The sequence below is a fragment of the Echinops telfairi genome, unplaced genomic scaffold (genome assembly GCF_000313985.2).
Source record: "Echinops telfairi isolate 266 unplaced genomic scaffold, ASM31398v2 ScPeMD7_443;HRSCAF=831, whole genome shotgun sequence".
Taxonomy (NCBI): domain Eukaryota; kingdom Metazoa; phylum Chordata; class Mammalia; order Afrosoricida; family Tenrecidae; genus Echinops; species Echinops telfairi.
In genome coordinates, this window is record NW_022104341.1 from 75379648 (window position 1) to 75405925 (window position 26278).

Consider the following 26278-nt stretch of genomic DNA (forward strand, 5'->3'; position numbering starts at 1 on the left):
ATTCATCTGATTGTGTAGGTGATAGAAATATAATGTAACTATTTAGTGATCAGCGATCATCTCAACAGACTTGGTGATCCAATGATATTTTCATATTGTTTATTGGATTGCCCAAAACCATGTAATAAGAGCATTCATTGGAGCACATACTTTATCCATTTTATTGAGAAAATGTATTTTATTATTAAGAAAACTGTAAGACAGAATAGTGAAGTGACTTTCAAAGGAGGTGCTCACACATTGGAAATAGAATCAAAACAAACATCTTTATTTTAAAAAACAAACAAACGTCTTTTGGAGTAGAGATTTTAAACACTAAGACTATTGCCAAAAGAGTGGAGATGACTTTTATCTACTAAGGACCCATCATGTGCCAGACTATTCCAAATCTTGTACTACAACCTGGAAGATAAATTTGCTGGGATGCTAATTAGGTTACTAATAATGTGTATACAATCAGTAATTATAGAAGTTAGAATTCAGACTTGTGTTGACAGTGGCAGATTTTACTGTTGGTGAGATTTTTGTCTTGTCTGTTTAAAAGGTGCCAAGAGATTCATAGACTAAATGACATAGATGTATTTTAAAAGGTTCAGAATAAGTGATAAAATATATTTAGAGGTAGCAATTTTTTCCTGAGGTATGTGTTATTTAGAACACCTGGGCTCCTGACATATATCCTAATAGAGGAATGCCTAGTCTTTTGCTGGAAATTGAGTTTTCCTTTCCATAGTTAAAAGCTTGAAAAGGCATTTATTAATATCCAGGTGTATGTACTGTTTGCATGTTAATACACTATAATTTCAGCATCCCTTAGGGCCCAACTTATACTTTGGTTAAAATCTGCCTTGGAACATTCAAGAGTTTCTTTTAAATTATTGTTTTGTTTTAACTCTAGTTGGAGAATAGCTCTAGGTTAGGTGGTGAGAGTATAAAGATGTTCATTGTAATGTTTTATTTTTGTATATGAGGGGTTTCACATGTGCTTTCACATGTGCTAGCACCTCCTTCAGCAATTGCTAGAACTGGCAATGCTGTTTAAAGTTGAAAAATAGAAGTCTTAGTTTATAATATATGCAGTAGTAGCTCTACCTTAAAAGTTGTGACCTTAAATATTTGAGGAAATACAAATTGTATAATTAGCAGTCTTAGAGAACTATATATACTGAGATTATATAGTTTTTGAAATCTGATATGTTTAATGACAAGGAGAAAAAAATATTTCCCCATGCCATTAAATGTTATTTAAACTACGAATAGTAATGACATACTGTGTAGTGAGGGAGAAAAGATGACTCTTCTGTAGAGCGACGGTCATAGAAACCCACACGGGCAGTTCTATGCTTACATGGTTGCTGTGAGTTAACAACTGGATGGCAGAGGTGATAAAATATTTGGAGCCCTGGTAGCTCAGTGGTTGAAGTGTTCACCTGCTAACTTGAAAGGTGTGTTTCAAACCCCATCAGCGGCTCTCCAAGAGGGAAATCTGGCCGTCTGCTTTCATATAGGTTACAGCCTTGGGAATCCTAGCGGAGTCAGAATCAACTCAATGCAACGAGTTTGATAATACTTACTCTTCAACAGTTGGACCTTTTTTGCTTTTCATAATTTTTCTCATATGATACAGCAAAATGAAATAAAGTTTTTTGTGTATACGTGTATTTCCTTTAGGGTAAATTCTTGTAACCAGTGGTCATTGGGTGAAAGGATAAAGGATCTAAGATTTTTGCTACATATTGCTTAAAATGTTCTTCAGAAAATAGATTTCTGATTTTCCGTTCTAACAAACATTACTATGAAATATGCTGATAGCTTTTAAAAAAACAGCATTAAATTTCAAACAAGCCACTTTAAAATCTGATCATTTTCTTTTATGTGCAAGTATAACCAAAGTGTGAAAATCACACAAATCCATCAGTCATAAATCGATATCTGGTGAACTTGAATACAAACTTGCCTTAAGCATTTAGGCATATTTTTATAAAAGTGGGCTCATATACTATCTTTAATATTTAGATTAACAGAAATAATAAAACATGATACTGAATTTTAGTGCTCCCCACCTCCCCAAATCTAGTTCTAAATAATGCCTCCTACTAAGGATAATTATAGAAGTTGGTGTTTTATAACTATATATTCAATTATATTGAGTCCTGCTAGGAATGATGAAACCAGCACTTTGCATATCCTCCACTGTTTTATTATTTCTGTTAAATATTAACATACTGTTACTAATTTGAACTCTACTATAATTTCCCACTATGTATTTGAATTTTATTTAGTGATAATTCTGTTCCTAAGGTCATAATTCAATTGAACTTCATTATAAGTTTTTAAAGCAGGAATCTAGGTTATTACATTAAGTTCTGGGTTGAATGTGTTTATCCGTTTTGTAGACATCTTTGGCTAGGTGTTAGGATTCCTTAAACTTTATTTTCTTCAGTTTTGGAGACTGTTGCTTCACTGTCTTCTGGAGGTAAGATTCCCCTAGCATTTGAGGCCATTTTATATCCCCACTATGACTTGGGTGCTCAGTTGATTTTTTTTTTCTTCAGGATTTTAAAAAATAAATTATCTTGCGTGTATCAGCTTTATAGTTTTTTGTTCCTTTCCATTTCATATTTCTTCCTGTCACATTTTGTAACTTTTAATAAGGCTTTCTACAACTTAAAAAAAAAATCTTTAAATTCCACCAGTTTATCTTTTATCTCCTCTGAAACCATGTACTTGAAATGTTTAAATAGCTCATGCTCTGCTTTATCTTTGCATCTGTACAAAATTTGTTGCATGTCCCTTTAACAGTTAAAAGTTTAACCTCTCTTGGGAGAGGGAGTGACATTTGTGATGATTCTACTCTGATTCATGTTTAAATTTTATCAGGTCTAGTATTGAAAAACAATAGGGAGGGGTTATAAAGTGAAATGATTAGTTGTTATATACCTTCTCACCAAATCCATTGTCCTCAATTGGAACGCATTCCCTTCATTTTGTATTGCCAAAAGCAGGATATTTCACACAATAGAAACTGGATCAGTAAAGTGGTTTATATACATTAAAAACAGAATGGTAAAAATGTACTTTTCATAATTGGTAAGATTTGTTTCATGGAATTGTATGTGTATACAGAGGCAAGATGTAAAATGTATTTAATGCTGGCTATAGTCAACATGTTTAAAGGCCTTGTCTAGTAGGCTACCACATAGACCACAGAAAACGACCCCTTAGCTTTTTTTAATTTTTTGACCCCTTAGCTTTTAAGTGCATCTCTGTAATTTATCAACAAGTGCTCTAAGATATATTCAGTATACCCCACTGTTAACTTTTTGTTCTAATTAACACACCATGACAACTCTTTTCAACACTGAAACTTTTCCAGTTGGCGTATTAGCTGACAAATATCTTTGATAGTGTGATGTAATTAGCAAGATGCATTTGTCTCAAGGAGAGGAAATCTGAGGTTGGGGGAGGCGGCCTATTTTTTTCAGATTCAAGCATTTATACCAGGTCCCACCTAGGGCTGCATGTACCAGAAGTGGGATAGGTGCTTCCCACCAAAACCCCAGAGCAAAATGTAGTTGGGGTCTGAAGGGCATTCGGAAAGTTAATGAAAACATGGATTTACATGATGAAATTATTTCATGAACTTTTTGAAGCCCCATTGAATAAATGTCCTTTAAGGGTTTAAGAATGTGAACCACATGCTTCCTATTAGAGGTTGCCTATGTTCAATTTACCATATCTAGAAATTTTAGCAAGAGTTTTTCAGTATGTTGGGAGGCAAAGGCGCACGCTTAAAATTTTGTTAATGCTATACTAGATGGTAGCTTATTCGATTTGTTTCTTTCTGCCCAAATCACTGGTACTCCTTAACAGACTTAAAATAGGTATGCGTATATCTAATTTTAAGTGTATCACAAACCGTCTTATGGACCTTTTTCAACTCATGAGGAAGTCTTTGAAGAAAAACAAAAGTTCTCAAGTGACGGAAAAATTATTTATTATTGTCGTAAGAGAACTTGTGTCTTGTTTCTTCAGTTTAGTAGCAAATAATGGAATGTTTACCCTAAGATCTGATACTGAATTAATTGATAATAAGAAACTGCAGCCTGTGACAAGGCAGTTGGTCTTCAGTTCCTGCTAGGATAAGTGTGAATAAATCCATACAATAAATTTCCTCATTTTTTAAAGGAGGAAAGTATAAGAAATTGCTTTAATAAAATCACTACCATCTTTTGTCATCTTAGACCTTTGGCTGTTTTTGACATTCTCAACTAATTCTTTTATGACCCATGTCAGTTTTCAATTGGTGGCTGCTTTTCCTCCTTTACCCATGTTGGTGTTGTTTACGTGTTTCCTGGACAATTTCATCTAATTAAACTCCTTCCACAGGTAGTGAAAACTGGGGCTTGTCTACTGTCTGGTCTTTTTGTAGACACACCCTAAAGAAATCTGTCCCTTCAAGTTGATTCTGTCCCAGGGCAACCACATTTGCACGAGAATAGAACTATGCTCCAGAGCTTTTACCAGCTGTTTGCATCTTGCTTCTCAAATGCAGACTGCCAAGTGTTCTTTCCCAGGTGCTTTGGGAAAGAACAGGACTGCCAGGTATACTAAAAGAAATAAACAAAATCCCAAACTCATTGCCATCGAGTCTGACTCATATACAGTCGGGGTTCCAGGACTCTGTGTTCCGGAGTAAAAGGCCTCATCTTTTCCTTGGAGCAGCTGGTGATTTCAAATGGCTGACCTTTTTGGTTAGCAGCCCAACAAGTAACCCACTATGCCAGCAGGGGTCAGCAGATGTACCACAGCTGTCTAAAATTAAACTTTACCACCACACTCTTGATAAGTTTTAAAACTTGGTCGCTTCCTGAAGTGAATGACAACCCTGTCTACTTAATAAAATTGTGTGACACTACACAATAACTTCTCTACCAAACCCTTTTCAATCCCATTGCTCTATTATTACTGAATAGGCTAAGATAAAGTAACCACTTGTTAAGATAAAGGTTTTATTCCTTATCCTGGAATTCAAGGCTACTGGGGAAGAACAATTGTGTTGGGATGCAAGGGAGAAGGCTTTTAAGAGTTCCTGTTTGTTGACCTGTTCAATGACAATGGACTAATAGATCCAGGAGGATGAGGCTTATATGTGATTGCATTGTTTCTGCAAAGCTGTTAACAAGTCAGTGTAGATATTATCACTTGCTGCTGCTGGTTAAAAAAAAAAAAGTATGTTCTACTGAATTGATCTCTGAATAACAACACAAATCCCAGATGGCTCCAGGAGATCTATCACTAAGCAAAAGAAAGGAAACTGGGAATTTGTGTGTCATGTTAAATAACAAAAGATCAGCATATGGTCACATCCTTTGTCTTCCCCCAGTGTGCGCATACATGCACACACCCGCACCCATTCAAATTCCCTCCTACCCTCAAATTTAATTGCTACAGTCAAAGGTGAGTGTATAAAACAGCACTTCTTTCTTTTTTCAAAAATTGGAAAAATTTTCAGTAAGAAAAAAATATTCTCATAGCTGCCTAGGGAAGGAATCAATCCCTCCACAGACAGATAATCTCATATCCATCGGAGGACATGTGGATGAAAATCAGTCCATTATTCATTCCCTCTCCGGCTCTTCTTGTGGCTTTTCTTAGACCTAAAATGACAGCACATACAAAGCATTGAATTTAGCAGCTGTTCAAGGACTGCTGACACTTATGGGAGTGACGCTGAAGAGTTAAATACGCCTGCTATGCTTTATATCATCTTAAAACAACCCTGTGAGTTAGGCATTACTATTGTTTTTTTTTAAACTTCCCATCCAACAGTGTATGGCATACAAAGGTTTCTGAGGAATGTTCATTGAAAAGTAGGGTCCCTCAACGGAGAAGTTGGCACTGAAATACTTTGAAATACATGGCCCATCATGCCATGCCCTGCCCTTCCACTGCACAAGAAAATTCCTAGGGATATAAAGCCGGTTTTGTCCTGAAATAAGAATCTACACCCCCCCCCCCCATTAGAACAATACAAGTAGTTACTGATTGGAATTTTAATTTCTGAATTGAGTGAATTTGTTAACATGACACAGGCCATTACATACCTTTCAGGGGACTTTGAGTGGCTCCTGTGTCTATGACTGTGGTGGTGACCTGAGGAAAGAAAGGTGAGTGGATGAGCAGGAATAAACCCTCTTCCCTTCTATTACTATCATTCTCACCTCCTCCACTCCCTTCCCCTGTACTGTTTGAACTACTTGGGGATCACCTCTGTGAATTGATGGTGAATTGCTTAGTGAAGTCATTTCATAAGCAGTTAAAACTTCACCGCTAAATCAAAAACCTCATGCTGGATTTTCACCATTACTCTGTGGAACTTAGCCCCGTTATTTGAGATGAAGAAACTGAAGCCCATCATATCAGTACAACTAGGAAATAACGAGATTCTTATTCTGGTTCCTTTGTTGCTGGACAGTAAGAGGCTACTCCTACACAGCAAAGGCAAACTACTTCCTCGCTTCCATTTTTTGGTGAAGACAAAGAATGGTAAAAGGCCCACATGCTATACCTGGGGACTTGGAGCGGGATCTGTGCCGTCGATCTCGGGACCTACTGCGGTGCCGTCTTGGACTCTTGCTCCTATGTCTTTCTCGGCGTGGGGAAGGGCTATGAAATAGACTGGTCAGGCTCTCGTAACATCTGGCAATATGCACCCTACAACAAAACAACACACAACCCACCGTCCCCAAACCCTGTCCTTCCGCACAACAGATGACTGGCCTACCTCCTCCTCTTGGGAGACCGACTCCGCCTATAGAGAAAAAGATGAAAATTGCTTAGTCGATGCATTGGATATTTTAGATTAGATTGGTTGGTCCCTATTATTCCTTATTTATGTGTCCATGTCCTTTGCACTCTAATTTGGTAGCACCTCCCATTCATAACTCTGGGATTGGCCATGCGACTTGTTTTGGTTTGCTATTTGTGATTGTGATGCAAGTAGATCATGGAAAAACAGCATGACAGGGCTTCTTTGCCAATGAACACAGTTACTGTTAGCTCATACCCATATGATGAAAAGACGTATGAAGAGGTGAGTTGCTTTAATGACTCCAGCTATGGCCATCCTAGACCAGTCAAGAGACAAAACATGAGTAAACCCAGCTAGAAAGCTGCCCAACTGAGTTCAACTTAAATTGCTAACTGTAGACTTGGTGAGCAAAAATGATAATTGTCATTAATGTTTTGTGCTTATAGGTAAGTAATCCATTGGACAAACAAACTGGGCACTTTTCTTCCTTTAGTGTGAATCAGTGGGCTGCAGTGCTGAGAGACTCCCTGGAAGAGGCCAGTGAGTAGGGCCTTACCTTCTGGGAGACCGACTCCTACTCCTCCTGTAGCGCAGCGTGGGAGAGCGACGGGGCTTGTCCAAGTCTCTGTAGCTTCTCCTGCGGTGATCAGGTGAGGGCACTCTCTCCAGCTGGAAAGGATGGATGGGTCAGCCAGCGATGGGCACAGGTAATGCTCTCACCCACCCAATCCCAAAGTCCTTCTCTAAACGACTGTAACACAGTAATTGAATTCACATAAAAAGGTAATCCTACAGACAAAAAGAATCAAGTTTCCAATAATCTGACTCTATTGTTAGTATTATTCTAGAACTGTGTGATCAATATGAAAGATAAATATCTACTTTAAGGTGAATTTCCACTATGCACCTCCTCCTAGTTAAGTGCCATCAAGTCAGTTCCGACTCATAGTAATCCCATGTACAACAGAAAGAAACAATTCCCAGTCCTGAACCACCCCCACAATTTCTATTTGAACATCATCTTAAATTCTAAAATAACTTCAATTAAAGTGTGACATTATTAAGGTCAAATACAAACAGTATTTTAAACGCTGATTTCCCTGAGTTCTGCCAGCTGAAAAGGCTTAACCCAGTATCAATGAATGTGGGTACACTTGCAGCACAGAATACTTAACTCGGGTTAAAATGGTAAAAAAATAAATCTAAAACAAGATTTGTCAGTTGACGGAATGGATTTTTCAAAGAATCCTCAATGTAGGACATCTAAGACAGAAGGGAGCACACAGGGTGGTCTCACAATTAGGAAAGGTCTTCAGATGATACCCATCCCCTTTGAGAACTCACCTATAGAAAAGAATGAGATGGTGGTGCCTGTGAAATGAAGGGCTAAGGCTAGAGCAGCAGGAATGGCTGGATTTGAACACAGGTGCCCAAATCTACGATCAATGTTTTAGGAAAAATGAGCCTTGTTTAGATCTCAAGGTGCGGAAGGAAGAGCCTAGGGTTCAAGTGCTAAACTTAAAAAAAAAAAAAAAAAAAAAGCTGGACAAGTCCTAGTTAGTGTTCTCTCTAAGCACCAATAGAAACAAATTCTTTTATTTTGGAGAGGGGGAGTGGGGGCCCGGGGTCAGGGAACTTTAGCAAACTTCAATTTAGGACCATAGGAGTCTTTTTAAAAAATTAATTGTTTAAAATCATTTTATTTGGGCTCATACAACTCTTATCACAATCCATACATCAATTGTGTAAAGCACACCTATACATTCGTTGACCTCATCATTCTCAAACTTCGCTTTCCACTTGGGTTCCTATAATCATTTTCCTTTTCCCGCTCCCCCCTCCCTCATGAACCCTTAATAATTTATAAATTATTTATCTTACACTTCCCGGCGTCTCCCTTCACCCACTTTTCTGTTGCCCATCCCTCAGGGAGGAGATCATATGTAGATTCTTGTGGATTCCGTGTTTCCAGTTCCCATTTGTACTGCTGTGCATCCTCTGGTCTAAACAGGTTTGCAAGGTAGAACTGGGATCATGATAGTTGGGGGGAGGAAGCATTTAAGAACTAGAGGAAGGTTGTGAGTTTCATTGTTCCTACACTGTAACCTTGAGTGACTCATCTCCTTCCCACTATCCCTCTGCAAGGGATGTCCAGTTGTCTACAGATGGGCATTGGGTCCCCATCACTCGCTCCCCTCTTTCACGATATGATTCCACCCCCACCCCCCCACCTTTGGTGCTTAAAACCTGGTCCCTTCAGGCCTTCATGATCACACATGTTGGTGTGCTGCTTCCATGTGGGCTTTGTTGCTTCTGGGCTAGATGGCCGCTTGTTTACTTTCAAGCCTTTAAGACCCCAGACACTATAGCTCTCGATAGCCAGGCACCATCAGCCTTCTTCACCACACTTACTTATGCACACATTCGTCTTCAGCGTTTATGTGGGGAAGAAGGTGATCACACAATGATGGTTTTTGTTCTTTGGTGTCTGCTACCTGATACCTTCAACACCTCGTGTTCACACAGGCTTGTGTGCTACTTCTCTGTGGGCTTTGTTGCTTCTGAGCTGGAAGGCCGCTTGTTTGCCTTCAAGTCTTTAAGACCCCAGACGCTGTATCTTTTGATAGCCGGGCACCATCAGCTTTCTTTACCACGTTTGCTTATGCAGACGTCTGTCTTCAGCGATCATGTTGGAAAGGTAGGTATCATGAAATGACCGTTTAGCTGAGCAAGGTGCTCTTGTATTAAGGGAATGCGCGCAAGGAGGCCCAATGTCCACCTGTAACGCTACTACTAGACCTATAAATATATGCACATAGGTCTATTTCCCCCATAATCATAAATATATTTACATATGTTCATGTCTGTATTTAGGCTTCGAAGTATGCCCTTTGCCTCCTACTCCTTTCCTCTATTTCCTTATGCTTTCCTCCTGTCCCACTACCATGTTCAGCCTTCATTTTGGTTTCAGTAATTCCTCTCAGTTACCTTGCCCTTGGTCACTCCCTACCAGTCCTCCCATCCCCTCCCAACCACAGGAGTCTTTACCAAATTCAAGCAATTACCTGCTTTAAAAAAAAAAATCTTGGAAGACACAAGGCGCCAAGACTCCACGAGTGAAAGACAACAGTATCACAAAGGCACAGGTTCACACCCCCAAAACCAACACTGAGCTGACAAGAGTATGTATGTGAGGTGTTTACACAAAACAAATGGCACACAACACAAAATATGGCCAAGAGACCTTTAGGTAAAAATGGAGTTTTTCAAAAAGAACCATGTAGGAGAAAAACACGTTAAGTAATAGAAACAACTCAAAATGGATGAAACGGCAAGACACAGCAGGTAAGTGCAAGGCTGGACAAAGTGAGAAGACAAAAAGCATGCAGGACAGAGAGAGATCCGTCTTGGGGATAGAATGACCCCAGTAAAAGAACCAGTGCCATTGCATCATCTCAGACTCGTGCTAGACCGTGTGTGTCGGAGTAGGACTGCTTTTTAGCGAGTTCTCAGCGACGGAGTTTCCAAAGCAGATTGCCAGGCCTTTCTTCTAAAGTGTGTCTCAATAGAACAATCACCGAAACCAAAACTAAGTCACTGCCAAGGAGGTGACCTTGATGCATAGCAAGCCCAGACAGGGCTTCTGAAGCTTTGTTAACCTTTGACCGAAGCAGACAGCCTCATCCTGTGAACAGCTGATGGGTTCAAACCACTGGCCTTATGGTTAGCAGCCCACCATTTACCAGATAGCACCACCAGGATAGAATGATAGAATCCCTTTAAGAGAGAATAGAGCGATTAAGACATGAGGCTCTCCATCTTCCAGAGCTAAGGAAAACCAAGAGACACCAAAATAGTGTCTTAAAAGCAGCCTAGGTAGGGATCAGCAACCTCAGAAAAATCCAGACGACCACTTAAAGAAACAATAAAGAGGATGAGAGCAGACATCTTACTGTGACAATGTATCAGAAGACTGGTATTTTAAAGGTGCTCTGAAAAAACTGAGAAGCAACAAACAAACCCCAAAGCAAATAGCCTTTCCAAAACAAGTGAAATGAAATTATTTGTCAACGAGCAGAATTCATTACTGGGAATTCAAATTACATCAGATATACAGGCTGATACTCTAAAGAATTAAATAAAATACATACAAATAGTAACTTTAAAAGAAGCAACTAAGAAGCACAAATACAAACAATAAAACTAAAATTTTTGTTAAAAACAAAACACTTCCAAGATAAAGATCACTTAAGCAGCCAACAAAGGCAAGTCAGTTGAAAATGAGCAATCTTCACAGTAAACGCCCACCGCTGTTGAGTCCCTTCCCACTCACGGTTGACCTTATGGGACAGAAAACCTGCTCCTTGGGCTTTTCGGACTCCACAGCTTTATGGGAGCACAGCCTTCACTTTTCTTCTGCAGAGTGGCTAGTGGGTTTGAAGTGCTGCACTTGTGGTTAGCAGCCCAACACCAAGGCCCCTCAGAGTAAGTAGTAATGGCAAATAAACAAGAAGATGGACAGCTTTACTGCAGAGAATACAATCTAAAACTAGTATCTAAAATAAGCTAATTGTCCAATGAATTGGTAAAGATGAACAAATACTGACACAAAATTTAACAAGAATGTTAAGACTTGGACCAATAGGAATCCTTTACTACCAGTGACAAGCACATTAAAAGATAATCTGACAACCAAATGTAGCTAAGAGAAACTCTTACACATGTATACTAAGATATAAGAATGCCTCTAATAAAAAAATAGTAGACAATGCCCTTTGATAGAAAAGCAATATTTATACTATATTTTCCTAATTACAAAGTTGTGAAAGTGACTAAGCCAGTTATACCTACAACACAGATGAATACCGGCAATATATGGAATGAAACAATAAAATCCTAGTCCTAGAAAACTAAAATATGGTATAACACATTTATATACACATAGGTAAATGCAATTGTTTTAATTTTTAATAATTCTTGAGTTGTTGGAACAAAGGTTTTTAATATAATGAAAATTTACTATATACTTTATAGCTCATATTTTAACTTAAAAAATTTTGACTATCAAGTATATTATAAAAGCTATATTGAAGTAGCAATTGTACAAAACTGCTTAATGTGATTTAACTGTGGAATGTAGTGATATAGTAAGAGCTCCCAATAAAATGATTGATAAAATTTTTAAAGATTATTTTTAAAATGCTATTATTAAAAGAACCCAAAATGTAGTTAATGATAGGAGTTTTTCAATATACAAGACATGGCATTAAAAACAGAGAAGTGAAAAAATTATTCAAAGTTCTAATCATCCAAATATATTCAAGGCTAATCATTATTACTACTTAGAAGGGAAAATAATCTGCACACGATTATACTGCCATAAAATAGCAGCACTACGAAGCCAGGTCTCTGACTCTCAAATGTACATCCCTAACAAATGTTATTTTGTTTAAAGAAAGGTAATAAAAGTCTGAAAACCAAAACAAAGTATAATTCCCATCCCTCACAATACTCCTTGTCAGCCCTTAAGCTTCTAAGAAGATGCCTGACCTTCTCATCTTCTTCCTCCTCCTCTTCACTGGACTCCACGTCATCCATGTCCTCTTCTAGGGCACTAACCCGAGGCTCCAATTGTTCAGCTTCTTCCAGCACATAGCGCTTCTGCAGAGAATGAAGGTAAAGTTAGAGGTTGTTGCCAACTCCTCTACATTCTGAAGCTGTTACTAGTTTTGGTACTGATAAATTAGCATTTCGAAACCACCAACTGCTCCTCAGGAGAAAGATGAGGCTGTCTACTCTAGTAAAGAGTTTCAAGCCACGGGGTAGTTCCTTCCCTGTCCCATAGGGTTACCGTGAGCTGGAATATGAGTGAGCGAACAAACAGAGGCAAAGCTAAAAGGTACATTTCCCCTTTTCTACTGTATTTACCACACAGCCTAGTACCAAAATTATAAGCTGCCAAGTTCATGGTTAGTGGCTCAACCATAAGAGGCACTGGGGCTCAGCCCAGTTTTAGGGCTGCAGAATTTCTTGGTTCCTACTCTATAGTGCCAACTCTCCACTAGACTTAGGATCTAGGTAGGAGCTGTCTAGATTCAAGTATTTTACAAAGAAAGGGTACTGAAAATAATCCATCTCATTGCTTGTTTCCATTTTCTTTTTGCATGTGACTTGGGAGTACTTATGGAGTGACTAATGATCTGAGAAGCAAAGGTGAGCTCCAATTGCAAAAGTGGTCTGGATGAGAATTAAGATCCCTTACCATTTTCCTTTGCCAACGACACAGACTACTGCATGGTCTAGACCGAAAATCTTATAACCTGTTTATAATCCTTAGAGAGCTAAGGTTTCAAAATCTGCAAAATCCTTTGATGGTTGGGATATGAGAAAGAGAGACCACCTAGTGAAGTCAGCTACAGAGGAAAGGGGCTCTCAGGATCACCAGAACTGTATCCAGAATCCCCCCATGCCCATCAGACTCAAAGACTGGTGTCAATGTGTTGACTCATGAGTATTTGTGTTTAATAGACTGAACTCAAACTCACAGCGATCCTAAAGGACAGGGTAGAACTGTCCCTGTGAGTTTCTGAGATCTTAATTCTTTCTAGGAGTAGAAACCCCATTTTTCTCCTGTGGCGTGCTGGTGGTTTCAAACTGTTGACCTAGAAGCCCAACTTCATTATGCCACCAGAGCTCCTGTAAATAGACTGAGAATATGTGCATATTCCAGAATCAATGTCAGGGTACATCAGAAGCTCAAACAGTGACCTACACATTGCTTAATAGGAACAGAAACAGAAGGGTTACGCTATTCAAGACATACTGAGGTACATGCCAGAGCACACCACTCAGGGATCTGAAAACACTTCAGTCAGATTTCAATTTCTCTCATTTGAACAAAAACTAAACAAACCCACTGCTGTCAAGTCAATTCTGGCTGATGACCGATCCCAGTGCCAGTGTGCTACAGGGTAGAACTGCTCCGTAACGTTTTCTTAGAGCAGATCACCAGGCCTTTCTTCTGACCCCATTGGATGAGTTTGAACCGCCTCTATGTCAGTAGTTGAGGGCTTAATGAATTCTTTTTCTGTGGTCTTTCCTTCCAGAACCCACACAGAGCTTTCACTTGTATTAACTGGCGGGGCTTTTGAATTCTTGACTACAACCACATTGCATATGGGAGTTTTAAATTTCTTAACTATATTCCTAAAGGCAGTACAAAACCGACTAAAGATCTAAGCTAATGGAGTCATTCTCTTCATTATGATACTCATTTTCCAGAGACTTACTGTATAGGACTGTAACTAAGTACTCATCAATTACTTTTTATGCAACTGTTGCTGCTTCATGCAAATTCATTAACACCCACTCATCAAGTATCTGCAATGTATTCAATTCTCTACTTTAAAGTTTCAAGTTTTTCTGATCTCTTTAATCTTTAAGTGATTACCTTTTGCTTTACATCTAGCAAGCACCTAGCAGATGGGACACAGCGAAGTGCTTCAGAGTGACCGAGCTGCAGTAACATCAACAGGGAAACAAAGTAAAGGCACAATGCATTTCATTGTGCTTTGAAGATACTGCCGTGTTTTTGGCTTTTTTCCTTTAAATAAATTGAAGTTCTGTTGCAAGCCTGTGTCAAGCAAGTCTCTTTGTGCCATTTCACCATCATAGAATGTGCTCATTTCATGTCTGTCACATACTGATAATTCTCACAATAATTTAAACTTCTTTATAATGCTATAAAGTAAAGTATAAGTATAAATTTTATAGTTGCTGAGACACACCAAAAAATAGTGTGACTCACTGCAGCACTTTCTTCATTGCAATGATTTGAAACCAAACCCACTCTCTCACCAGGGCATACTAGTGGGAGTTTGATTGTTTTAAACACGTGAGAACCTACTTCCATTTGCCATTTCCTATACTACCTCTGATGAGACCTTTAAGTTAATGCTGGCAATTTCAACATTTACAGATGTACAGAATCAGAAAGAGTAAAGCTCAAAAAGCCAAAGATCCTTAGTAGGTACCTATCTCAGTGAGTTTTTAATACACGTTTTTACAGTTTAAGATATACAGTATACAAAGGAGCTTCAAAAAGTACTGAGTGATGACCATGGGCCTGTCCCTAAGCAACTGAATACTTTTGTCACTGTAGTTTTCTATCTTTTCTAAATTTTTTTATGAATGGAATTTTACAGTATATTACTGTCTTGTCTTTCACACAGCTTACTTGAAGATTAATCTATGTTGATGCATTATCAAGTTGTTTTATTTTTACTAATGAATAGTATTATACTGTACATTAGACATGCCACAAGCTGTTTGATTCATTCACTGTTGACAGACCTAATTAGTACAATAAATGACTTAATGTGGCTCCTGTTGTCTCTGTAACTCACACTAAGCAATCTCTTCCTGATGGGTCTGGGTTAGAGAAGATGAGGTAACATACTGGTAGGATTTAGTGGTGCAGGTAAACTGGGCTCAATTGTGATTGCCATCCTGCTACATATTAGCATCTCAGAAGTGTAGGAGGGGACGGTAATCTTACTACCAGCAAGGAAAGGAATGAGTTCCTTGAAACCTGAGATCCCTGCACACAGAACCTCCTTCAACTGGAGACAGCTTAGAGATCAAGAGTGACAGACGTGTAGGACAGCAGAGCCCAGCGCCAAAGCATGAGATGGAGCAGTGGACTTCCCAGGCCAGAGCAAGTACAACTGAGGGCTTTAGGGCGGGAGACTAGCTGGGTGAGTGGGGTAAATCTGGGCACTTAATTGGGGGAGCTGACCCAAAGAGCTGTAGCTGAGTGCACATATGGGTTGAAGCTTAATTGCATGCCTCTAGGGCATTTATTGGTAGCCCTGAAAGAGCTTTCTAACACTGACTGAGGAGGGGAGAGGCCAGGCCAAGATGCTGAGGGCCAGAGAGAGGTCTACCAGTAGGCACAGCAAAGAAACAGACTTCACTGAACAACCATATTCCGAGTATTTCTCACCTAAATTATAACTTGCTAACTAATAAAGCCCATTATCACCAACATCATAAGTGAGTGCTGTGAGGCACTACAATGAATATAAAACCCAACCACAAAAGTAGAGTGCTGTGGGAGGGAAATTTGTTATCAGACGGGGAAAAAGTAATGCAGGGTGGAGGCCAGTCTGGCCTCTGCCCTGTGGCAATCAGTCTTGGAAGCAAGAGGTCAGATGGGACCACTACAAACATAGCAGTCAGGACTATTCATGTACAAAGGCACTTCAAAAAGTTAGTGAAGATAATGACATTTTCCCACCAATTTGTTGAAGTACCTTATATGTAAGTCTCTGCTTCTTTCTGAAGGCATGTGCCTTCATGTCCCTTTAGTCAATACCTGGGAGTAAATATGTAGGCTGGGTTGTATGGTTAACTTTTTAAAGACTACACCAAAGCTATCCAAAGCTGTATCATTTGAAATCGCCATTAACAGAGTTGAGAATCGGAGTTCTTCCGTAACCTCATCAACACTTTGGTATGATCAGTCTTTTTCATTTGAGACATTCTAAAAACTATTACCATGGGTTTTATTTCCCAAATGATTAACAGTACAGAGTGGTTTTATATGTGCACATTAATGACCTGCTATGTATCTTTTCTGGTAAAATATGTTAGAGCCCTTTACTAAATTTTTCCATTGGGCTGTCTTATTATTAAACTGAGTCTGGAGATTCGAGGCCTTTGTCAGATGTTACACACACAAGACGACTTCAAAAAGATCATGAGAAAATGTAATTAAAAGATAATCGGATTTTCCATAAACTCTTTGAAGCCTCTCTGGACAGTCTTCCTTCCTGTGGGTTTCCATTTTATTTTTGTAATTACCTTTTGAAAAATAAACTTCTCATTTTAAAAAAGGCCACTTATTTTCTTAAAATCATGGTTTTTTGAGTCTCATTTTGAGAAACCCAAGGTCACTTACACTTTCTCCTATGTTTTCTTTAGGAAGTTTTATAGTCTTAGCATTTACACTTTCAGTCTCCTTCAAGTTGGTTTTTCTATATGATTTAAAGGTAGCGACTCATTTGTGTACACATGGCTATACAACTTTGAGGAAAAGATTACCCTTTCTCAATGAAAGCCTTTCTCTGACATCGCTGTAGAAAACCTACTGATCACCTTAGTGCAAGTGTTCCTGGTCTCTTAGTTTTGTTCCATTCATGTATTTGTCTGTATGCCATTACAACCCCCCATGTCTTGGTTACCACTGCATTTTAAGTTAGAGCAGACACTGTTAGTCTGACTTTGTCTGTTTTCAAAATTGTTGTAGATATTCTAGATCTTTTGCATTTTTCACACAAAGTTTAGAATCGTCTTGTCAAGTACTACAAAAATGTATTGGAATTTTGACTGGGATTCACATGGAATCTATAGGTTAACTTTGAGGAAGTGGCCATTTCAGCATTAAGTCAAGTCATCTGACTCAAATATTTAGGACTTCTTTAACATTTCTCACTAATGGCATGTATTTTAGTTTTAAGTATAGATGTTGTCCACATCTCTTGATGATATTTTAATAGCATATAAAAGTCAAATTTCAAATTCTTACCGTTCATGGTAATTTGTAGAAATACAAGTGATTTTTGTAGATTGGCCATATATCCCATAATTTTGCACAAGAAAATTTATAAACAAAGTGTTATATTCATATAATATAATGCCATTTAGCAATAAAATGAGAATAAACTGTGATAGATGCAACATGGATAAATAATTATGCTGAGTAGGGGAAAAAAGGCATTAAGAAGTATTACTTTTAAATTCCAAAATGCAAACTGATCTATTTTGTCAGCTAGGTGCACATCAGTGACTACTTGAGGCAAGGCAGAGGATATCGATGGTAGGAATACTAAGTAGTAGTCCAAACACTAAGAAATTTTGGGGAGGTGATGTGACAGCTTCAGGGATGACACATGTCAAAATGTATCAAACTGTATACTATAGTATGTGTAGTTTTTAATCTATCAATTATACCTCAATAAAACCATTAAATAAAAGGCTTTGTTAAAATGATTTATCAAGGCTGAAACCCGATAGCCTAGAGACGGTAACTTAATTGGAATATGTGGGTTGTCTCTTTGTTCTTCTCAGTAGCCATAAAATAATTTCACAGGGCAGTTTAAAGACCACTGAGGTATTCGAATTTCCCCACTGTACAGGGAGAAAATAAAGCCAGGTCCTGCAGTCAGCTCTACACTATGGAAACTTGGAGCTCTTACTTGCCCATTTGGTGATCCCTCTCTGACAGCTTTTCTCTTAAGGCTATCCAACATACCTATTTTCCCTTTGTATTTGTCCAGAGTAATTTTCAAATCATACTCTGAAACCCTTATTAGAAGATGCCTACATGAACCCTCATTAATCACTGCGCTAGGGAAGTGGGAGGATCAAGGGAAGGCTTAAGGAGTGTAAGATTTCAGAGTATTCCTTTCTTGTCCCTCTTACTCCATCCATTCTTCCTGTTTTATACTTTGGACTTTTTATATAAAAATCACCTGGAAAACTGCTCACAAAGTTTAAAACCATTACACAAACTGTAATATGCTTAGATGTAGCTTCCTGTAGAAGAAAGCGTTTTTGTGTTAATTATTAATTATTCATTCTTAAAGCCCCCACCTTTAGGATGCTTGCGTCTGCGGTCCTCTCACAGCCAACGTGCACATCTTCAGCACAGCCATGAACACGGCATCAACTTGATGCAGTGAGGTGGTTTGGTTACGAGATCTATGGCCTCAGTGTTTTAATGTGTACAAGGGGCTTCACAAAGCTGGTGGGAAAATTGTTTTCTTTTTGTTCCATTTTTCCAGGAACTTTTGGAAGACCCTCCATCTGTCTGTCTTGCAGTTAAGGGTAACTGGTAAGAGACCTGTAGTTCTTACCTGTAGTCGGGGCAGAATAATGTCACAGACTCTCTCACTATGTAGTAGCTCATCAATAAACTCGTCCACATGCATCAGTTCAAATTCTGAAAGAAAAATCATAGTTCAAGCAATTTTTAAATAAGAGATTTAGAAAGCCAAAAAAAGATGTGTAAAATATTTGTATGCCAAATATCCAACAGAACACTTGGTATATAAAGTGTGAATTCTCTGCTGCTTCCCTCTTCCTGCACATTCACTAGACAAGCTACCTCAGTGGGGTCAGTTACACAGAGGATACTATTATCAAACCTGGCCTCAAACTCAATCCATTTTGCCTTGTCATCACCACTTGCCTTCATTCAGCCCCTCCATACAGAGGCTGTCTTTGTGCTGGGCCTCTTCTTGCAGCTGGGGAGAAAGGGATGAATGAAGCTGCTCTGAACAGTAAGACCAATGCAAAATCAGCAGTCAAGGATTAAGTAGGAGTTATGTGCTGGAATAAATCATGTAACTCCATGACAGTTTCTCACATGAACTCATTATGTCTCTAACTCTAGAACACGGATCTTACATGGTTCATAGACTAATCACTTTGGGGCATTTACATAGTAAATATTTTAGTTGGTGGTTCTTGACCAGGAACAGTTCTGCCTCTAATTAGAGGGATGCTACAGGAGCCCTGATAGCTAATAGTTATGAGTTGGGCTGCTAGCCTCAAGGACAGTAGTTCAAAACCCCCAGCCATTCTATGGGAGAAAAATGAGGCTTTCTATTTCCATAAATAGTCTAGGAAACCAACAGGGGCAGTTCTACCCTGTCCAATAAGGTCGGCCTGAGTCGGAATTGACTTGAGGCAGCAAGTTTGGTTTGGGTTTGTATGCATGTCTAGTGGGCAGAGGCCAATGATGCTGCTATGTAGGCTGCACTGCACAGGCTGGCTCCCCATCACGAAGAACAGTGGTTCTCAACCTGTGGATTGTGACCCCTTTGGTGGTCAAATGACCCTTTCACAGGGGTTGCCCAATTCATAACAGTAGCAAAATTACAGTTATGAAGTGGCAACGAAAATAATTTTATGGTTGGGGGGTTACCACAACATGAGGAACTGTATTAAAGGGTCACGGCCCTTAGGCAGGTTGAGAACCACTGACAAATAAGTTCCTGGCCCCAAATGGTCAGTCTGAGAAACCCTGTCTCAGCTTACTAGCATCACAAGTTAAGTGAGCTTCATCGGGCCCATGGCCATCTGGTGCAGCACGTGAGCTCCAGTAGGGAGCACCAAACCTGGCAACCCACTACAGGACTCCACGCTAATCCACACTAGTGAGCCTCACAAAGCTCATGGAGACATGCAATGAGGAGATCATAGTATTTGTTCAATGAATGAGCTGATAAAGTATAACTCCAAATTCTTAACATTTAACTGTTTACATGCAGCACGAACACATAAATCCTTTGTTAGGACACTAGCTGATCAGAAGAGAAAAGGTTTTTATTACAATTTTCCTGAATCCCACTTTACCACAGAAATTGTTGCTTTAAAAAGTATGAAGTGCTCCCTCTTGGATACACTTAGTACTTTTCTGATTCCTACCTCAGTATGAGTATAGTTAGTCTACAAACTAGAAAGTGAAATATGGAAAATGGCCTTTATCTAGGAGGGTTGAAGAGGCTTTCCGGGAGAAAATCAATCTGGAGTCAGGTCCTATGGTGTGAACAATAACTTGCAAAGCACTCACAAAGGCATGAAGGAACCAGACAAGTTCAAGGAAGATGAGATCAGTGTAACAGGAGCAGATGTTGTAAGACAGGGAATAAAAAAAGGCATGGTCAGAAAGGGAGGCAGAGAGGGGAAGTCCAACCGAGTTAGGAGTCTCCTGGAACACTCCTGGGAGGGAGGGGGGAGGCTGTAAAGGGTAACGATGGGGGGTGAAGACGAGGGGAAAGTCAGTGACCACGTGAGGATGGAGGAATCAGGAATCAAGAGACCTGGCACCATGCTCACCCCCATTTCGGTTTTGGCTCTTGATTTTCCGATAGTCATTGTAGAGAGGCTCCAAGTACTTGTAACAGTCAATTGCTGTGCCTGTCAGTCTCATGTAAAGGGCCCCCAACATGCGGACATACCTGAAAGAGACACACAAGTGAAGCAACACACCATCCTGAGAAGTTTCTGAGTTTTACCACTGGATTTTCTTACAATAGTAGTGATAACAACTTCCTTTTTCTTCTCTCTGCAGCTTTTCTCTGTGGAAAAGCTGCAACTTTCAAGCCAGCATGGGGTGGCAGAAATAGAGCTAAAATGTGGAGACCAAGATTCAAGTTCCTACTCTATCACTTGCTGTGGAAACTTGCTAAATTGTCAGTTTATATCACCTGTAAAATTAGCATAAAATGTATTTACCTCACAGGGTTATTGTAGGAATCACACAAGTTTTTGAATGTGATAGTATAAGTAGTATACAGACATGAATACTGCTGCTAGGCAATTTTTATATATTCATGTCTGTGTCCTAATTCTAAAAAATGCCAAAATTGTCTGGGTTCAAATTCTGACTCTGTTACTCACTTAGTAACACTTGACAAGGTATTTTCTTAATCTCTGTAAAACGGAGATGAGAATAGGACCGAATTTATTAGTGTATTAAATGAGCAATGTGTATAAAGTGTCAGACATGGTATATAACACCATATGTGCCTTAAAAAGTTAGCGATTTTGTAGCGGTTGATGTTTTAGGAACAGTTGTGAGGACGGCACAGGACCATGCAGTGTTTCGTTCTGTTGTGTAGAGGGCTGTGTGGCTTGGAGTTGACTCAGTGGCACCTAACAACAACAACAATCCTAAGATTTCTTCTATATCCTAGTGGTTCAAATTTTCACTTGGATTAACTAGTAGCTGCCCCTGCTCTAAGCAGTCCTTATTCGAGCATGCTGCACCAAAATTCATGTTCAAGCTGTTAAAAATGGCCATCCTCTCGTTCTTTCTTCCTTTCACGGACTTCATACAATTTATTTGCAAACTCTGCCAGTTCAATCTTGAAAATACAAGCTCATCTGGCCACTTGTCCTCACCTTCACTCATCAGTTGCCCTAGCCTGCGGGTCCTCTGCTCGAGGTAGGCCTGCCTTCTCCCACTGTGAAGGTTTCCCACTCACAGAGCCTTTTCTGACTACCTAACACAAGGTGAGCAGTACGTGGTAACTCACTGCAAACACTGGAAACAGAGTCATTAGGGTACACCTGTAGTTATGAGGCTGGAGAGCACAGTGCCCAAGAACACTGACTGCGGGGTCGAATCGCCTGCACTGAAAGCCCACTTCTGCCCCAGTGTCCTCTGTAAAATCAGGACAACAGCACACTAGGGGAAGTTTAGTGTAATAATTAAGAATATGAACTCTAGGCCCAGGCTGTCCAGATACCTAGCTCTGGAACTTAGCAGCTCCATGGCCTTGGGGAGGTTACTTATAGGCACTGTGCCTCAGTGTTGTTATACATGCATTTTAAAGGATGAGAAAGACTGAGTCCCAATATGGAAGACTCTCCAAGCTCTCTTATTAAATAACAAAAGAAAGGGCTAGAGTGTACAGCATGCTATAATTTGTATACAAAGATGTGAAACACAGTTATCTCTTTGTCTATACATGAAATTCCTGGGGGGAAATATAAGAAACTGGTAATACTAGATTGCTCCACAGAAGAAAATCCCGTGACCCGAGGGCAGTGAGGGAAAGGAAACATTTAAGTAAATGTTGTAAATTAAGTAAAATACCATATGAAGGTATTATATATTAAAAGGGGAAAACAACTTTTTGATTCTTGCTATAAAGAAATCTTGGGGTTTTCCTTACGCCCCATATTCTACTTAATGACCATGAGTATTTTCTGTTCATTTCCAAGTCCAGACCCTTCTTTTCCTAAAAGTTTCTTCTTGGAAACTGGACAAGTTGTTCAAACGCCACATTGGAAATAACTGATCTTCCCTGGCGAAAGCTGCTATCCTTCCTCTTTCTTAACTTCAGGTGTCAGACAAGACTAAATTTTCATTTTAGAACGATCACTCCAGTCTTGAAAGAATGAGACTACAATTAGAGATCACTAAGTAGACTCAAGGGAGTAATGACAAAACCTGAATTGAGAAATTGAGGGAAAAAAGGACAAATTCAAATGATAGCTATGATCACCTTGTCTACCTATGAGGGCCTGGGGGGAGCAGTGACGTTAGCACCATAAAAAGAACCAGAGAAAACAAATATGCCAAAATGTTCATAATGGTTGCTTCTGAAAAGTAAGATTATGGAATTTTGCCCTATTTTTCAATACTTGGCAAAATTTCAATAATGCATATTTTTGTTTTAAAATTAGCAGACAAGAGTTAGGGGATTGAATTTACAGAAAATAGTGGCTGAGTTAGGTAGTTTATTGTGCCAACCTGGCTGATAGACACGTGAGGTTAGTTGAAGGGCGGAGGGATAAATGGCTCGGTGAGCCTTGCCTTTCTAGTGCTCTGGTCTCTTGCTTCGTGATGGTCGGACCAAGGTGCAGCTGCCTTAGCAGTTCCCTACTTCAAATTGCAAGGCTGACTTCCTGTAAGATATCCCCAAGGAGAAGACAGATGGACCTACCCTGATGCAGCCCTGGGTGCTGGAGCAGCCGTGTGGAGAGCCCTCCCAGCACTGAGATGCTTACACATTCACTGACTCGGCTTTCCTCCTGCAGTCAGTGTCATAGTGTGTGTTTTGTGAGATGGAGGAGGACTTTATAGATCGGTGTCGGACATATGGGTTAATGTTGAACTAGTGGGCATGGGCAGCACTGGGTTGGGATGCTCTCTTGATTTGTACTTAACCTTTATATAAAACTCTCTCTTATAAATGAGTTTCTGTGGATTTGTTTCTCTGAATGTACCCACACTAACACAGTGGCTATGATTCCCAAGTTTCTGGTTTGCTAGAGGCTATTGTCTTTGTACTGCGAGAAGGAACGAGGCTAGAGAAACATTTTCCCTTCCCCAAGTTTCATCACTCAAAACAGGTTCCGCTCCCCTCATTCCGCCCCTCTTTTCTGCTCTGTCACTCGTGGTGCCACCATGATCCGGCCCGTCATTCAAGCAAGAAATGTAGTCATCACCTTTGATGCCTTCCTCATCCTCCCATGTGAAATCAACCATCAAATTCTGTTCTTCCTACTTCATATCTTTCAAGTTTCACCTAGCCATGTCTCCTGGAACTGCACAGATCCAGACCCTAGCTGGCTGCCAACTCTAGCCTCCGCTCTGTCCACACTGCTGCCAAAGACAACTCCAATTTAAAATCTCCTCCTAACTTGCCAGAGTTCTTGATAAAGTCACTCATCACTTGGCCCATACCTCTCTCTCAAGTGCCCATTTGATGTCACTAAACACTGTTTGAACTCGCCATACATAGTATTCTTGTTCATGCCTCTGCTTCCATCCTTTTCACTGGTCCTCCATGACTCAGCTTAAGACTTTCTTCCTCTGAAAATCCTACACACAAGGCTCATTAATTTAGATGCTCATGCCTCCCTACCCTCCTTCTACCACACATCGTATACACCTCTACGAGCACTTCGCTCTTAAATGAAAAGCAGAATATAGCAAAGGACACGCCTGAAGCTGACTATGCCACTTACTAGCTTTGTGGCCTTGGGTACACTACATAAGCTCTCTGTGACTTAGTTTCCTTACCTGTAAATGAAGATAACGAACTTTTAGGATTACTGTGAGGACGACATTAATCACTATTCTGTGTGGTGAGGGGAAAGCCCTGAGAGTTGGCATGTGATAAGCTATCGTATCTACCTTATGGTTGCCTGTAAGCCCCTGGGGAATGAATAATAAAATAATTAACATAAGTGACATTTTTTTGAGTATGTATACTGTAAAAGGTACCATTGAGTGGTTTACTTGCATTATGTTCTTAAACTTTTAACATCAATTTTATAAGGAGGTAGCATAATTCCAGCTTTACAGATGCAAAAAAATTAAATTGAGAAATTTAACTTCTCCAAGGCATAGTCAGTAAGTGACAGATCTGGATTGCACCTCAGATCTAACACCAAAGGTCTCTCTCTTTTAACTCACACAATGCTGTTTTTTTCATCTCTGGGTGCCCAGTGCCTACCAACACATTAGGTACTTACATCTACTTAACATGCTCAGTCAATAGTAAAGAAACCCCTTTCTTTGGGAAAAAGTTGCTCTGAACAAAATAGAAGAATAGCAATGCAATCAGAACAGGCAAAATATACACTCAGACTCAAGAAGAAATCCCTTTGGGAAATGAGAAACTCTATGCTCATTCCTCTTAACCAAAGTCCAATGCTGAGCAGTCCAACAGAAGTGTTTGCATTATCTAGTCAACATTACACTCACTTGAAGTCTTCGTTTTTGATAAACTCTACAATGATATCCTTCTCAGGTTGAATCTGTAGCATCTTCAAGGTCAAACACAGAAAGGGAGTTGGCTTTATGTTGCCGCCATAAACACCACCCACAAACCTTAACTCCATGGCTTTATCGACTACAAGTTCAGCTAAAAAAAGAAAAACAAAATAAAGTGACATCTTAGACACTATAGGGGTTAAGTGTTTCCTGATTTAAAGTGTAGAGATGTTAGTTCCTGGTTTGGTGCTCAGAGCACTCATCAACACTGGCACTGGAGTGGCACTAAAGACAACAATAACAATAGCAAGTAACAAGGGGCCCTGGGGGCAAAGCTGGTTCAGATGTTAGATCACTAACCAGCAGTTCGACCCAAGATGAGCAGTCTGCTTCCTTTTAAAGAGTTACAGCTTGGGAAACCCTATGGGGCCGGTCTACTTAATTGACTCAAGAGCAGAAGAGGACGGTGCATCCACTATACTCTAGGAGGTCCATATCCATCAGTTGCTCCACAAAGGAAAAATGAGGCAGCTTGCTCCCATAAAGATTTACAATTTTAGAAACCCAAAGAAGTGGCTTCACTCTGCCCTATATAAGGTGGAGTTGGAATCGATTCAATGGTAGTGCGTTTTGGTTTATAGCCCAAGTACAGGTCATACTATCTTGTCTAACTTTCACAACAAGCCATTGCATTGTTCACAACAACTTCTAGCATTTTCCCCTATTTCCAGATCAGGACACTGAAGCCTAAGAAAGATTAAGTGACTTGCCCCAGGGCCACAGTCAGAAAAGTGTAGAGCCTGATGAAATCTAAGCAGTCTAACTTTAGAATCCATTTCACCACCATCATGGGGGGGAAGCCTGCAGGATTAGAAGTCTAACCAAAAATCCCCCAAACTCCTCAATAGCTACACAACCTTGGGTAAACCTCGTCTCAGCTACAGAATTACCTCCCATCAGACTGTCAGAACTCAAACACGACTTGTGTGAACGCTGGCAAATCCTATACTCTCTCTCAGCCTATGTGCTCTGGCCCTCAGGTCCTAGTTAAGGGCTAGTTTTCAGGAAGCATAAGCAACTCCTAAGAGTAATGACTTTGTGTCTTCTTTTATCACTGTACCTGTTATCTCTAGTACTTAGCGCAGTAGGAGTAATGACTGAAT

General features: G+C 39.7%; 1 protein-coding gene across 1 annotated transcript in view; it reads right to left on the reverse strand.

Moving 5' to 3' along the window:
• Positions 1-247: 247 nt before the first annotated feature.
• PRPF38A (pre-mRNA processing factor 38A) overlaps positions 248-26278 on the reverse strand; it is a 27441-nt gene continuing 1410 nt past the window's right edge. Inside the window, exons 2-10 of the mRNA XM_004699423.2 lie at positions 25107-25266; positions 20720-20841; positions 18733-18818; positions 12365-12475; positions 7371-7483; positions 6788-6814; positions 6572-6669; positions 6108-6156; positions 248-5660 (exon numbers count right to left, since the gene is read on the reverse strand). Of these exons, the coding sequence (XP_004699480.1) occupies positions 5618-5660; positions 6108-6156; positions 6572-6669; positions 6788-6814; positions 7371-7483; positions 12365-12475; positions 18733-18818; positions 20720-20841; positions 25107-25266 (809 nt within the window). The 3' untranslated portion in view covers positions 248-5617. The remainder of the gene's footprint in view (positions 5661-6107; positions 6157-6571; positions 6670-6787; positions 6815-7370; positions 7484-12364; positions 12476-18732; positions 18819-20719; positions 20842-25106; positions 25267-26278) is intronic.